At 44.8% G+C, this 14458-nt stretch overlaps 1 protein-coding gene across 6 annotated transcripts in view; it reads left to right on the forward strand.

Annotated features, from left to right (window-relative positions):
• Positions 1-1512: 1512 nt before the first annotated feature.
• Positions 1513-14458, forward strand: part of LOC121293715 (caskin-2-like) — a 296419-nt gene continuing 283473 nt past the window's right edge. For 5 of the 6 annotated variants that reach the window (XM_041216911.1, XM_041216913.1, XM_041216916.1 and 2 more), the window contains exons 1-2: positions 1513-1830; positions 3380-3953. In XM_041216911.1, coding sequence (XP_041072845.1) covers positions 3860-3953 — 94 coding nt within the window. In that variant the 5' untranslated portion in view covers positions 1513-1830; positions 3380-3859. Of the gene's footprint in view, positions 1904-3379; positions 3954-14458 lie in introns of all 6 variants that reach the window. The other variant, XM_041216912.1, reaches the window with a different exon arrangement.

Consider the following 14458-nt stretch of genomic DNA (forward strand, 5'->3'; position numbering starts at 1 on the left):
CCTAGAATGAAATGATAATCTATTGTTATATTAATGAGCAGCTGGAACCCGGTCCATCAGATTTCAGACATTATACATCAAAAATATAACAGATAACAAAGAAAGCAAGTCACTTCCTAGTGTTTTTCTTTGCTGACTTTGTTAAGCTGGGTTCCCCCCCTCTGCACTGCCCCCACCACTATCCCCGTCAACCCCAGAGGCAGTATCCAGGAATTTACAGGCCGCCTGTCGATCTATTTCTATAGATATTTCCCCAGTAATTAGCCTCTATTTGACATCATGATCTTCCAATGTAGCCCATTTCCCACAGTGAGAAATTGGGCAGTGACTTTAAAGGAACAGGCCAGTTTAAACACATCTCCACCTTAGCAAATTAACACCAGAGTGCTGCTCCACACTACCCACAAGCGCTTCTATGGGAGATTAGCTAGTTGTCTATTAAATTTTTCACTGAAACCCAAAGGCAACCTACCAAAATTCCAAGATAATAAGTTGACATCACAACGTATGCTGGTCAATAGTGAAGAAAAGCTTCCTAACAGCACTGTGAGAGCACCTTCACTACATAGACTGCAGCTGTTCACCTCAAGAGTAAATAGGAATGGGCAATAAATGCCAGTCTTGCCAGTAGCACCCACATCCTGACAATAAACTAATACAAAGCTGTTTTGTTCTCTCTGACTAAATCAATGTATTACTTGAGATAAACAGGCATGCTTTTTTCAGTCTTGTTTTGTCATTTTGCCATGATTTATTCAAACATTTTCAACCCCATTCATCTGAGGAACTCTTCGTAAAGCAGTCAGGTGCAGCGCCACTGCCTGTGATTCATTACAATAAAAGAAAATGAAATAAAAGCAGAAAACGCTGGAAAAACCCAACAGATTTGGCAGAGAAGGAAACAGAGTTTCGCGTCTGATACTTCTGAAGAAGAGTCATACTGACTCAAAACGACGCCCACACCCCATGAAAGAATAAATTTGGTTTAACATCCCCTCTGACAACCCTGGCACTCAAACTTTGGAGTGCGATTTGAAGCCGGAACTTTGTGAGGTGAGAGTGTTACCACAGCTGATCACGAAGTATAGGTCGTAGCACAGAATGAAGGTTCAATCCTTCTCAAGTTCCCGATATGAGAATAATCAAGTGTAAAGATAACAAATCGTCAAGTTTTACAATGGAGTCAGTTTCAGATTCAGTTTACCAGTGCTGTGAATTACGTCCTTGAATTAAGTGTAGCTCTTGCACCAGCGTATGTAGCCACTAAACCATGTGACCCCAGCACACACATGGTCAGTGTAAATATATATTCACAAATGCACTTTGGTTATATCATGGAGTTTCAAAAATTCAGCTTGCCCAGTGAGACTGTGTAGACCGCCTGGCTCTTTAAATGGATGGCTGTGTGATTGACGGGAGTTGGACCCAATGCAGTCGGAAGGGGGCCAGGCATCCAATGGTGACGGGGATTAGAGGAGGGAATTCCGGCTGCTTTTTGCCCGTCCAGGTGACAATGTGGGAGAGAGTTTGAAGTGAAGCTGGTCAGGAGCCGGGATCGATCCCGGAACTGGGGGAGCTCAGTGATCTGGAGCGCTGGACACAACAAATCTGCCAGTTACCGAGAGGAGACCTGAGGAGCGGGGAGGTCCCTGCTGTTCTCAGCCAGCCCCTGGGTGAAGTTGGCTGCTTCAAGATTTGTTCTCCCTGTTTGCTCTGGGATTTTTTTTTTAAAGAAGATATCTGGTTGTGAGCCGGGGCGGGACGGGGCGGCCAGTTCAGCAGCCGGGAGAGGGTGATCCGAATCCCGGATACAGCTCCTGCCGGCTCTCGGTGAGTTTGCTGGGGACTCCAAGCCCGGTTCTGGTGGTCAACTTGAGTCGCTGTTCCTCAGTCCCGGGTTACGGTGTGTCACTTTGTTACTCTTTCCCATTGAATTCCTTATCCGGGGCTGGAGCCTGGACTCTCTCTTCCCGGGATCTGGCCCAGCTCCAGGCTCTCTCTCCCGGGCTCCGGTACCTTGACCCCGGGCCGCTCCCGATCCCCACTCCGGCCCCATCTCCCTCGGCTGGGCTCCCGGGTTGTTTTCAGTCTCTGTCCCGGTTGGACCCTCTTGGCCGCCCGGGTCGGGTCCACCAGCCGGCGAGGCACGGGGAGTGGAGGAGATGACCCCGGGGGCAGTGATGGTGATCCTATTGGGGAGGGGGCTTGTCCAGTGATGGTGATCCTATGGAGAGGGGGCTTGTCCAGTGATGGTGATCCTATGGGGGTGGGGGGAGTGTCCAGTGATGGTGATCCTATGGAGAAGGGGTGTCCAGTGATGGTGATCCTATGGAGAGGGGGTGTCCAGTGATGGTGATCCTATGGAGAGTGGGGTGTCCAGTGATGGTGATCCTATGGAGAGGGGGTGTCCAGTGATGGTGATCCTATGGAGAGGGGTGTCCAGTGATGGTGATCCTATGGAGAGGGGGCTTGTCCTGTGATGGTGATCCTATGGGGGTGGGGGGAGTGTCCAGTGATAGTGATCCTATGGAGAGGGGGTGTCCAGTGATGGTGATCCTGTTGGGGGGGGCATGTCCAGTGATGGTGATCCTATGGGGGGGGAGTGTCCAGTGATGGTGATCCTATGGGGGAGGCGGGGGGGGGGGGGTCCAGTGGTGGTGAGCCTATGGGGGGCGGGGGGAGTGTCCAGTGATGGTGATCATATGGGGAGGGGGGAGTGTCCAGTGATGGTGATCCTATGGGGGGGCGGGGCGGCATGTCCAGTGATGGTGATCCTATGGGGGGGGAGTGTCCAGTGATGGTGATCCTATGGGGGGTGGGGGGAGTGCCCAGTGATGGTGATCCTATGGGGAGGGGGCATGTCCAGTGATGGTGATCCTATGGGGGGTGGGGTGTCCAGTGATGGTGATCCTATGGGGGGGGGGGGAGTGTCCATTGATGTTGATCTTATGGGGGGGAGAGTGTCCAGTGATGGTGATCTATGGGGGGTGGGGAGGGGTCCGGTGAAAGTGCTCCTTGCTATTGGAGTTGCTGATGTTTACAGCTGGGATACTGATCTCTAACGTTGACACTTTGATTTTGCCAAGTTCTGCTGTAAACAGCAGAGTCGGGCACCATAGCCCGGGATCTGCAGTCAAATCAACTTATTTGCCTTCGCGTTTCTAACTGGTATGTGTGTTGGTGCCTGTGACGGCCAGCCAGAGCTGCCGGGCGCCCCCTTGCCCTGAAGATGTGATAGCAGCTTTCATTATTGACACTTTTGTGCTGGTGTCATTTAAATGGGGTTCCTTCCAGGCCACCCGCCGCAGGGTGTTCGGTGTGAGGTTTCCCGAGTCGAACTTAACTGGTGTGTATTTCCTCTTTCGCCTTCATTCCTCAGGCTCCACTCTGGCTGGGGCTGCTGTGGAGGGTCGACGGGGAGACGAGGGGTTAAACATCACTGCCTGAGAGAGACAGAAAGAGGCAAACCCCAGGGAGAAGCAGCGATTCAGTCAGTACACACAGGCAGCTCCATAGGACAGGGCAATATTTACCAACACAGAAAAGCAGCGGAGTTCAAACGTGCGTTTGACCTGCAATTGACCGGAGTGTGAAATTAACTGGAAACACATTTGATCAGTTTCACTTTTAAGGAACTCCGAAGATCTTTTATCATCGTCAGCTGTCTGGGATTTTTTTTTATATATGTATTTATTCACTAACAACTTTGGCTGTCCGTTTCGCTGGGCTTTGAGTGAAAACAATGTAACGACCGGGAGATAATGAAGGAGTGATAAAGGACTGGCTGATTTCCCATGTGTGAACTGTAAGACACACACACACACACACACACACAAACACTCTCCCCGAGGATTTAAAAATGGGGAAGGAACAGGAGCTGTTCCAGGCGGTGAAAAACGGCGATATGTCCTCTGCACAGAAGTTACTGACCAAGATCAAGGCTTCAAAAAGCAGTGAGTAACCTGACCACCACATCCCGCCCCCCCCCCCCTCTCTCTATTTGCAAGGATGCTGCTCTCTGAAGCGTATTGTTTTGGGAGGTGCGGGGAGATTGTTTTATGTTTATTGCCGGCGGTTTGGATCAATATGTTTTTGTAGTCGTTACACTGGTGATTAGGAAAAAATAGCTGGAGACTCTTTTTGAAAATAAACTTTTTTTCCACAGTGTGTGGTGTGTAAGCTGTGGACTCGTTTGAAATACAGAGATGCAGTAATGGTTGGGACCCCTGGGACCCCCCCACTTTTTTTTACTCCGGACAGTGTCACTCGCCTGGAGACCACCCCCCCCCCCCCGGTGGAGATTCGGGTTGGACATGGGCAGAATCCCATTTATCCGTTACGCCGGATGCTCAGTTCCAACGAATCAACAGGACTGAATATCGGGCGGTAGTTCCAATTCCCTTGTCTAATTTCACCTCCACGTTCTTCAAACGCCGTTCCTGTTCCCTTTTTTTCCTTATTTCCTGCTGCATTCAATCCGAAGGGGGCCACTGGAAGCTCCCCAAACCGGGAGTATCCCCTGTTGTCAGACCCAGCCCGCCAAGGCGGGATTTGCAGCGGGGCTGGGTGGAAAGCGGTCTTGTACCAGTTTCAGGAAGAGTAAATATGGCTTGTGCCTCTTTTTTTCCCTACATAAACCCGCTCAATGGTTTTAAACTCTGGGGAAAACATGAGGTTTGAAGGTGCGATGCTCCAATCACTCAAAATGAGATTAACCTTCTGAAGGTACAGGATCAGCCCAGAGGTTAAAAGCCATGGAGAGACCATGCTGAACTCTTTCATTATCTTGGGCATATTACTGAGAGTTTATTTAGCTGCAGGCTACAATGCTCTGAGATAAAAACAAAAAACTGCGGATGCTGGAAATCCAAAACAAAAACAGAAATACCTGGAAAAACTCAGCAGGTCTGGCACCATCGGCGGAGAAGAAGAGTTGACGTTTCGAGTCCTCATGACCCTTCAGCAGAACTGAGTGATATTAGGAGAGGGGTGAAATATAAGCTGGTTTAAGGTGGGTGGGGGGAGAGAAGTGGGGGGTGTGGTTGTAGGGACAAGCAAGCAGTAATAGGAGCAGATAATCAAAAGATGTCACAGACAAAAGAACAAAGAGGTGTTGAAGGTGGTGATATTATCTAAACGAATGTACTAATTAGGAATGGATGGCAGGACACCCAAGGTACAGCTCTAGTGGGGTTGGGGTGGAAAGACTAGCAGGGCCTAAAAGGTATAGATTTAAAAATAATGGAAATAAGTGGGCAAAGAAAAATCTATTTAAATTATTGGAAAAAACAAAAAGAAGGGGGAAGAAACAGAAAGGGGGTGGGGATGGAGGAGGGAGTTCAAGATCTAAAGTTGTTGAATTCAGTATTCAGTCCGGAAGGCTGTAAAGTGCCTAGTCGGAAGATGAGGTGCTGTTCCTCCAGTTTGCGTTGGGCTTCACTGGAACAATGCAGCAAGCCAAGGACAGACATGTGGGCAAGAGAGCAGGGTGGAGTGTTAAAATGGCAAGCGACAAGAAAGTTTAGGTCTTTCTTGCGGACAGACCGCAGGTGTTCTGCAAAGTGGTCGCCCAGTTTACGACTGGTCTCTCCAATGTAGAGGAGACTGCATTGGGAGCAACGAATGCAGTAGACTAAGTTAGGGGAAATGCAAGTGAAATGCTGTTTCGCTTGAAAGGAGTGTTTGGGCCCTTGGATGGTGAGGAGAGCGGAAGTGAAGAGGCAGGTGTTGCATCTTTTGCGTGGGCATGGGGAGGTGCCTTAGGTGGGGGTTGAGGAGTAGGGGATGATGGAGGAATGGACCAGGATGTCCTGGAGGGAATGATCCCTACGGAATGCTGCCGGTGGGGGGGAGGCGGGGGGGTGGTGAAGGGAAAATGTGTTTGGTGGTGGCATCATGCTGGAGTTGGTGGAAATGGCGGAGGATGATCCTTTGAATGTGGAGGCTGGTGGGGTGATAAGTGAGGACAAGGGCGACCCTATCAAGTTTCTGGGAGGGAGGAGAAGGCGTGAGGGCGAATGCGTGGGAGATGGGCTGGACACGGTTGAGGGCCCTGTCAATGACCGTGGGTGGAAAACCTCGGTTAAGGAAGAAGGAGGACATGTCAGAGGAACTGTTTTTGAAGGTAGCATCATCGGAACAGATGCGATGGAGGCAAAGGAACTGAGAGAATGGGATGGAGTCCTTACAGGAAGCGGGGTGTGAGGAGCTGCAGTCGAGGTAGCTGTGGGAGTCAGTGGACTTGTATTGGATCCCTGGTCCACTCCTCCATCACCCCCTACTCCTCAACCCCCACCTATGGCACCTCCCCATGCCCACGCAAAAGATTCAGTTCTGCTGAAGGGTCATGAGGACTCAAAACGTCAACTCTTTTCTTCTCCACCGATGCTGCCAGACCTGCTGAGTTTTTCCAGGTAATTCTGTTTTTGCTACAATGCTCTGGTCTGGAAGGTGTAGAAGGTTGACACCAAATGACGGGAGTGGCCTAAGATGCAAGGGTTAAAACGATCTAGAGTTAAAACAACAACAATTTGCATTTATACTGTGCCTGTGACATGGTACAAATCTCCCAGGGTGCTTCACAGGTGCTACATTATCAGACAAAAGTTCACACTGTCAAAATCATGATATTAGGACTGGTGACCAAACGTCTGGTCAAAGAGGCAGGTTTTAAGGAGCAATACAAAGGAGTGAGAGAAAGTTGGAGAAGTTTGGGAAGGGGACTGCGGAGTTAGGGCCTGACAGCTAAAGACACCACCAGCAATGGTGGAGTGCTGAAAATTCGGGATGCTCAAGAGACCAGAATTTGCAGAGATTTCAGAGGGTTATCAGGCTGGAGGAGGTTACACCAATGGGGAGAGGCAAGGCCATAGAGGGATTTGGGAATAAGAATAAGAATTTTAAAATTGAGCTGATGCCAGTCCATGAGGATAGAAAGGCTCACTTTTAGTTCAGTACTGTATTGATCTGCAGTGGGTTTAACAAAATGACTGAAAAGTCTCTTCCTGATTATGATTCTGTGAAACACCTCAGAATGGTTTTTCTGCATTAAAGCTGTTTTATAAGTGCAAGTTGTTCATAAATTTCAGAAGCTGCCTGTTGTGTTAAATCTAGTATCAGATGGCCTGAAGCTGTTTCATGGAAGGTGGTCTCTTGAAATCCAAACTGGAAAGTCACTAATAGAAAAGTGACATTATTTCTAACTGCAGTCAGTGTGAATTTGGTGTCAGCTCCAGTTTAGTTTCACAAAAGTGCTTTGGTACAGAATGAGAGACATCCAAGTACCACTTTTTAGCCAATTCTGTAAATGCAATAAAAAAATAACTTGCTTGTTATATAACACCTTACCTAACCCAATGCAGTACTTGGCAAATTGCTCACTGCTGTAATGTAGGGAAGCCATGTCACACACAGTCCAGCTGTGGTGGAACAGTTTACATTATATGTACTCCAATCCCTGTGTATCTGGACAGCTTTCAACGCGCAAACAGCTGTATTAATAACTCATAATGGGTATCCCACTGGAGATGCTCCCTGGGTTAGAGGGTGAAGGGCCTATAACTTATAATGATCCCAGATGTCAGGATTCTGGTATTATATTATTAAAGACTTCCTGGAATCCAAGCTTTACGATTATAGTGTGTTAGCCGTGGTAACTCAGTCAGGCAGCATTCTCGCCTCTTGAGTTAGTGGGATGTGCATACAAGCTTTATTCCAGTGCACATAATCTAGGCTGACATTCCAGTGCAGAAATGAGGAAGTGCTGCACTGTCAGAAATATCTTTCGGATGAGATATTAAACTGAAATATCCTCAGTAGGTACTGGGAGTGATGGTCTAGATTTTGTGTGATCTAGAATGGGTCCTGAACCCAGGACCTTCTGGGTACCAACTGAGCACAGGGCCAGTTTAGTAACTGTCATAGCTTCTACTCAATATGACTCAGACACAAGATATCAGTGTTTCTGTTGTCAAGTGAGTGAAAGCACGATGTGTTTTCAAAAACACCAAATTTTGGGGGGGAAAATTCCACCAATCCTGCACCCAGGCATATTGGTCAGCACGAGTCTGAAAGTCGACAGGTTCCCTCCCTACACTGCATTTTGCTCCCTCCCCTCTCCCATGCACTGCCTGATTTTCCTTAATTCCTTACACCCAGGTCACTCCATTCACAGGAAAAGGAAAATCAGCCTCCCATGTCTAAATTAGACCGTGGGTTGGAGTTTAGACAGAATGAAGATCCCTTCCTGAAACATCTTGTCTGTTGCTTTGGAATTTGTCTGGCTGGTCAAGTGCTTCCAGCATTTTCTGTTTTCAAATTTCCCCATCTGTTTTATTTTTGCATTTTGCTCAGGTATAGGAACAGGAGTAGACCATTTGGCCCCTCGAGCCTGCTCCACCATTCAATAAGATCATGGCTGATCTTCTTATGTTTTGATTTCCACATTCCCATTTAACTCCAATAACCTTTGATTCCCTTGCCTAAAAAGAATCTATCTAGCTCTGCCTTAAAAATATTCAATGACCCACCTCCACCACCTTCTGAGACAGAGAATTCCAAAGTCGCACAACCCTCTAAGAGAAAAAAATTCTCCTAATCTGTCCTAAAAGGGCGATCCCATAATTTTAAAACAGTGCCCCCTAATTCTAGACTCACCCACAAGAAGAAACATCCTTTTGATGTCCACCTTGTCAAGGCCGTTCAGGATCTTGAATACTTCAATCAAATCACCACTCACTCTTCCGAACTCCAGTAAAAATGCGCCCAGTCTATCCAGCCTTTCCTCATAAGATAACCCACTCATTCCAGCTATCAATCTAGTAAACCTCCTTTGAACCACCTTCAATGTATTTACATCCTTCCTTAAATAAGGAGACCAAAACTGCACACAGTATTCGAGGTGCGGTCTCATCAATGCCGTGTATATCTGAAGCATAACACCTTTAATTTTATGCTCAATCCCTCTCATAATAAAGGGCACCATTCTGTTAGCCTTCTTCATTACTTGCTGTACCTGTATACTAACTTTTTGTGACTCATATACTAGAACACCTAGATCCCTCTGCACCTCAGAATTATGCAGCTGTTCTCCATTTAAGTAATACTTTGCTTTTTTGTTCTTCCTGCCAAAGTGAAAAACTTCACTTTTTCCCACATTAAACCCCATTTATCAGATCTTTGCCCACTCACTCAACCTATCTACATCCACCTGCAACCTCCTCATGTCCTCTTCATAACATACTTTCCTACCTATCTTTGTGACATCTGCAAATTTAGCTACCATGACTTCACTTCCCTCATCTAAGTCATTGATGTAAATCATAAAATTTTGAGGCACCAGTATGGACCCCTGTGGGATGCCATCGTCACATCCTATTCTCTGCTTTCTGCCAGCTAGCCAATCTTCTATCCATGCTAATATATCGCTCACTACACCATACACTTTAATTTTCCGTAATAATCTTTGATGTGGCACACCTTATCAAATGCTTTTTGGAAATCCAAGTAGAGTATGTTTACAGGCTCCCCTTTATCCACTGTGCATATTACTCCTTCAAAAAACTCCAATAAATTGGTTAAACATAATTTTCCTTTCACAAAATCATGTTGACTCTTCCCAATTGCTTTGAGCTCTTCTAAGTGCCCAGCTATAACCTCCTTAATGATTGATTCTAATAACTTCCCCATGACAGATGTCAAGCTAACTATAGTTTCCTATTTTCTGCCTCCCTCGCTTCTTGAACAGAGGGTTATATTTGCTACTTTCCGATCTGATGGAACCTTTCTAGAATCTAGCAAACTTTGGAAACTTAACACTAGCGCATTAACTACCTCATTAGGGATCTCTTTTAAGACCCGAGGATGTAGTCCATCAGGACCCAGAGACTTGCCAGACTGCAGCTCCATCAGTTTGCTCAGTACTGTTTCCCTAGTGATGTCAATTCCACCAAGTTCCTTTCTCCCTTTCACCTCCTGATTTGCAGCTATTACTGGAATGTTTTTTGTATCCTCTGTAGTGAGCACAGAAGCAAAGTATTTGTTCATTTCTTCTGCCATTTCCTTATTATCTACTAACTCCCCACTGTCACTCTCTAGAGGACCAACACTCTTACTCTTTTTACTCTTTTCCCTTTTAAGTACCTGTAGAAACTCTTGCTATTCGTTTTTATATTTCTAGCTAGCTTCCTCTCATACCCTTATTTCTCTGTCCTGATTAACCTTTTAGTCATTCTCTGCCATTCTTTATATTCTGTCCAATCATCTGTCCTGCCACTCATCTTTGTGGAGTTGTAAGCTTGTTCCTTAGATTTGATGTTTTCCTTAACATCTCTAGTTAATCATGGATAGTGGGTCCTCTCCTTAGAATTTTTTTCTTTATAGTAGGAATGTATGTATTATTGCTGTCCCTTTATCACAAGCACACAATATTTTCTCTTAAATAAGGGCAAAATATTGCAGATGCTGGAAATCTGAAACAAAAACAAAAAGTGCTAAAAAAACTCAGCAGGTCTGACAGCATTTGTGGAGAGAAAGACAGACCCCTTGCTCTGTGATTATGCCCTCTGGTCCTAGACTCTCCGACAAGGGGAAGAAGTCTCTCAGCATCCGCCCTGTCAAGCCCCTGAAGAATCTTATGTGTTTCAATAAGATCGCCTCTCATTCTTCTAAACTCCAATCAGTACAGACCCAACCTACTCAATCTCTCCTCACAAGAAAATCCCTCTATTCTCCAGATCAATAGTGAACATTCTCTGGACTGCTTCCAATGCCAGTATATCTTTCCTTGGATAAGGGGACCAAAACTGTTCACAGTATTCTGGGCGTGGTCTAACTAGTGCCTTGTATAGTTTTAGCAACACTTCCCTATTTTTATACTCCATTCCCTTTGAAATAAAGGCCAACATTCCATTTACTTTACCTATTACCTGATAAACTTGTATGTTAGTTTTTGGGATTCATGCACGAGGACTCCCAAATCCCTCTATACTGTAGCTTTCTGCAGTCTTTCTCCATTTAAATAGTATTTAGCTCCTCTATCCTTCCTGCCAAAATGCATAACCTCACATTTTCCCACATTAAATTCCATCTGCCAAGTTTTAGCCCACCTGTCTATATCCTTCTTGTGTCATCCTCACCACTTGCCTTCCCACCTATTTTTGTGTCATCCGCAAACTTGGCAATAGTACATCCACTTCCCTCATCTAAATCATTAATATATTGTAAATAATTGTGGCTCCAGCACTGATCCCTGTGGCACTCCATTCGTTACAGATTACCATCCTGAAAATACTCCCCTTATCCCAATTCTGTTTTCTATTAGTTAGACATACTACCCCCAAAACCATTAGCCCTTATCATATTAAGTAGCCTTATGTGCAATATCTTATCAAATACCTTTTGGAAATCCAAATATGTTACATCTACTGGTTCCCCTTTATCTATCCTGCTTGTTACCTCCTCAGTGAATTCCAATAAATTTGTCAGGCGTGATTTCCCCTTCATGAAGCCATGCTGACTCTGCTTAATTGCATTATGTATTTCTAAATGCTCGGCTATTACATCTTTTATAACAGATTCTAACATTTTTCCAATAATGGATGTTAAGCTAACTAGCCTATAGTTACCTGTTTTTTGTCTCCCTATCTTTTTGAATAAGGGCGTTACATTGGCAGTTTCCCAATCTTCGGGGACTTTTCCAGGATCTAAGAATTCTTGGAAGATTACTACCAGTGCATCCATTATTTGTGTAGCTGCTTCCTTTAATATCTTAGGTTGCAACCAATCAGATCCAGGAGACTTTATTGGCCTTTAGCTCCATTAGTTTCCCTAGTACCTCTTTCCCAGTGATAGTTAATGTATTTATTTCTTCCCTGTACTTTTTGCCCCTTGATTGTTTAGTAGTTTTGGAATGCTATTAGTGTCTTCTACCGTGAAGACTGATGCAAAGTATTTATTCAACTCCTCTGCCATTTCCTGGTTCCCTATTATTATTTCCCCAGCCTCACACTCTATGGGACTTATCTTCACTTTGGCCTCTCTCTCCATTTTTATATATTTAAAGAAGCTCTTGCTGTCCATTTTTATATTATTTTCTAGTTTGCCCTCAAAGTTTATTTTCTCCCTCTATTATTTTTTTGGTCCTCTTTTGTTGATTTTTAAAATTTTCCCAATCCTCTGGCTAACCATTAATCTTTGCCTCTTTGTGTGTTCCTCTTCTTTCAATTTGATACTACCTTTAACTTCCTTGGTTAACCATGGTTGGTTTAGCCCCTTCCTAGAATCCTTCTTCCTCACTGAGATATATCTTTGTTGAGGGTCATGAACTATTTTCTTAAATGTCTGCCATTGTTCATCAACCGTCTTTTCTGTTAAATTTCTTTCTTAGCCCACTCTAGGCAACTCTGCCCTCATTCCTTTGTAATTACACTTATTTAAGTTTAGCATAGTTGTTTTCGACCCAAGTGTCTCACTCTCGAACTGAATGCTAAATTCTACCATGTTATGGTCAGTGTTTCCTCGGGGATCTTTTACTCTGAGATCATTTACTAAACCTCCCTCAATACACATTGCCAGATCCAAAATAGCTTGATCCCTGGTTGTATCCACAACATATTGTTCTAAGAAACTGTTCTGAATACACCCTATGAATTCTTACTCGTGGCTTCTTCTGTCAATTTGATTTTCCCAATCTACATGAAGCTTAAAATCACCCATGATTAATATACTGCCTTCTTTACATGCCCTCATTATCATCTGATTTATTCTCTGTCCTACAGTATAACCACTGTCAGGGGGCCTATAGACTACTGCCAACAGTGTCTTCTTCCCCTTGTTATTTCTTATCTCAACCCATGTGGATCTTCCAATCCAAGATCATTTCTTGCTATGGTAATTATTCCATCTCGTACTAACAAAGCTACCCCACCACCCTTTCCTTCCTGCCTGTCCTTTTGATAAGTCACATACCCCTGAATATTTAGTTCCCAGCTTCTCCTTGAAACCACATCTCCGGAATGGCTATAAGATCATACCCATTAACCTCTATTTGTGACATTAATTCATTTATTTTTGTTCTGAACACTACGTGCATTTAAGTAAAGAGCCATTGATTTTGCCTTTTTACCATTTTTTCTCTTTTGACCCTATTTTCTGCTGTTTTTTATGTTTGTACACTCTGTCCCTTCCTGTCACACTCTGGGTATCAATACCTAAATAGCTTGAAGGTACAGTAACCCACAGCTGCTGCTCCTGTGTCCCTCCTACTCCGGCTGTGAAAAACAAAACCTTGGTTGATGCTGGCCTGAATGCCAAGAGTGCTTGACATAAAGGACATGATGCAACTGAGAAACTATCTGCAAGTGTGGCGAAGGAGAAAGTCATTGAGTAATGAAGTCACAAGGGGAGATCTGTGTTGTATCAGATTACCTTCTGCTCTCCATGTCCACAGTTTTTTTTAACTGGAAACAATTTTGTTTCATATTTTTTGTAGTTAAGGGTTTTGCATCCCCTGCTTACCATGAGTGTACGCATGGTCAGTGCACTGTGTTCACTGATCTCAGTAGGGATGATGTTAGGGGGATGTCAATTGATTTTCGCCATACTGGGTTGGTTTCAAATACCTCTATAGCCTCGGTCCACACTATGTATAACTTCCTCCTGTCTTACTAGTAGGTTAAACTGAGGAGGGGATTGTCTGTTGCCCAGCAACTAATTAACAATTGCTTCCTCTCCATACTCAACTATTCCAGGGTGCACCTGGCCAAGCTTCCATCTTTCACCCTACATGAACCCAAGGAACCCATATTCTAACTCCTAGCAAGTCCTGCTCGCCAATCACCACCATGGTCACTGACTCACTTTAGCTCCTGGCCCATCAATGCCTCAGAGGTCTCTGCGGTCCTTCAATTCTAGCCTCCCAATTTACAGCATACCACCATTGGCAGCATTCCCCACCTAAAGCTGTCAGCCTCCTATCTCCATCTTAGATGCTCGTTAAAATCAACCTTCTGGTTCAGGATTTTGGTCATCTGTCCGAAGGTCACTTAATTCGACTTGGGGTCAAATTTTGTTTTATTGTACTCCTGTGAAGCACCTTGCAACCTTTTACTGCATTAAAGTTGCTATTTAAATGCAAATTGTTGTTTGAAATGAATGGGTATGGGTTTTGGGTGTGGCCATGCATCATTTGGCCATGGTTTTGCACTCTCTGCAACTTTCAGGGGAGGTGGAGTGACTTTAACTGGAGGAGAGAAATGAATGTCATTATTTTCTTGCTGCTTTGAAATAAATTATTCTGTGTGGAATGTGAATTAAGAAATTCATCTTCATAAATTTACCTGCGGCATTTGCTTCACAAAATGCACCAGTATTTTGGTAGTTACAACAAGGCACCTTCTGCATCTAATTCTTTCCAGCTGGCCAAGAGCGAAATGTCTCTTTTTCAAATACCTCTATAGCC

Source organism: Carcharodon carcharias, chromosome 22 (assembly GCF_017639515.1).
Source record: "Carcharodon carcharias isolate sCarCar2 chromosome 22, sCarCar2.pri, whole genome shotgun sequence".
NCBI classification, from domain to species: Eukaryota; Metazoa; Chordata; class Chondrichthyes; order Lamniformes; family Lamnidae; genus Carcharodon; species Carcharodon carcharias.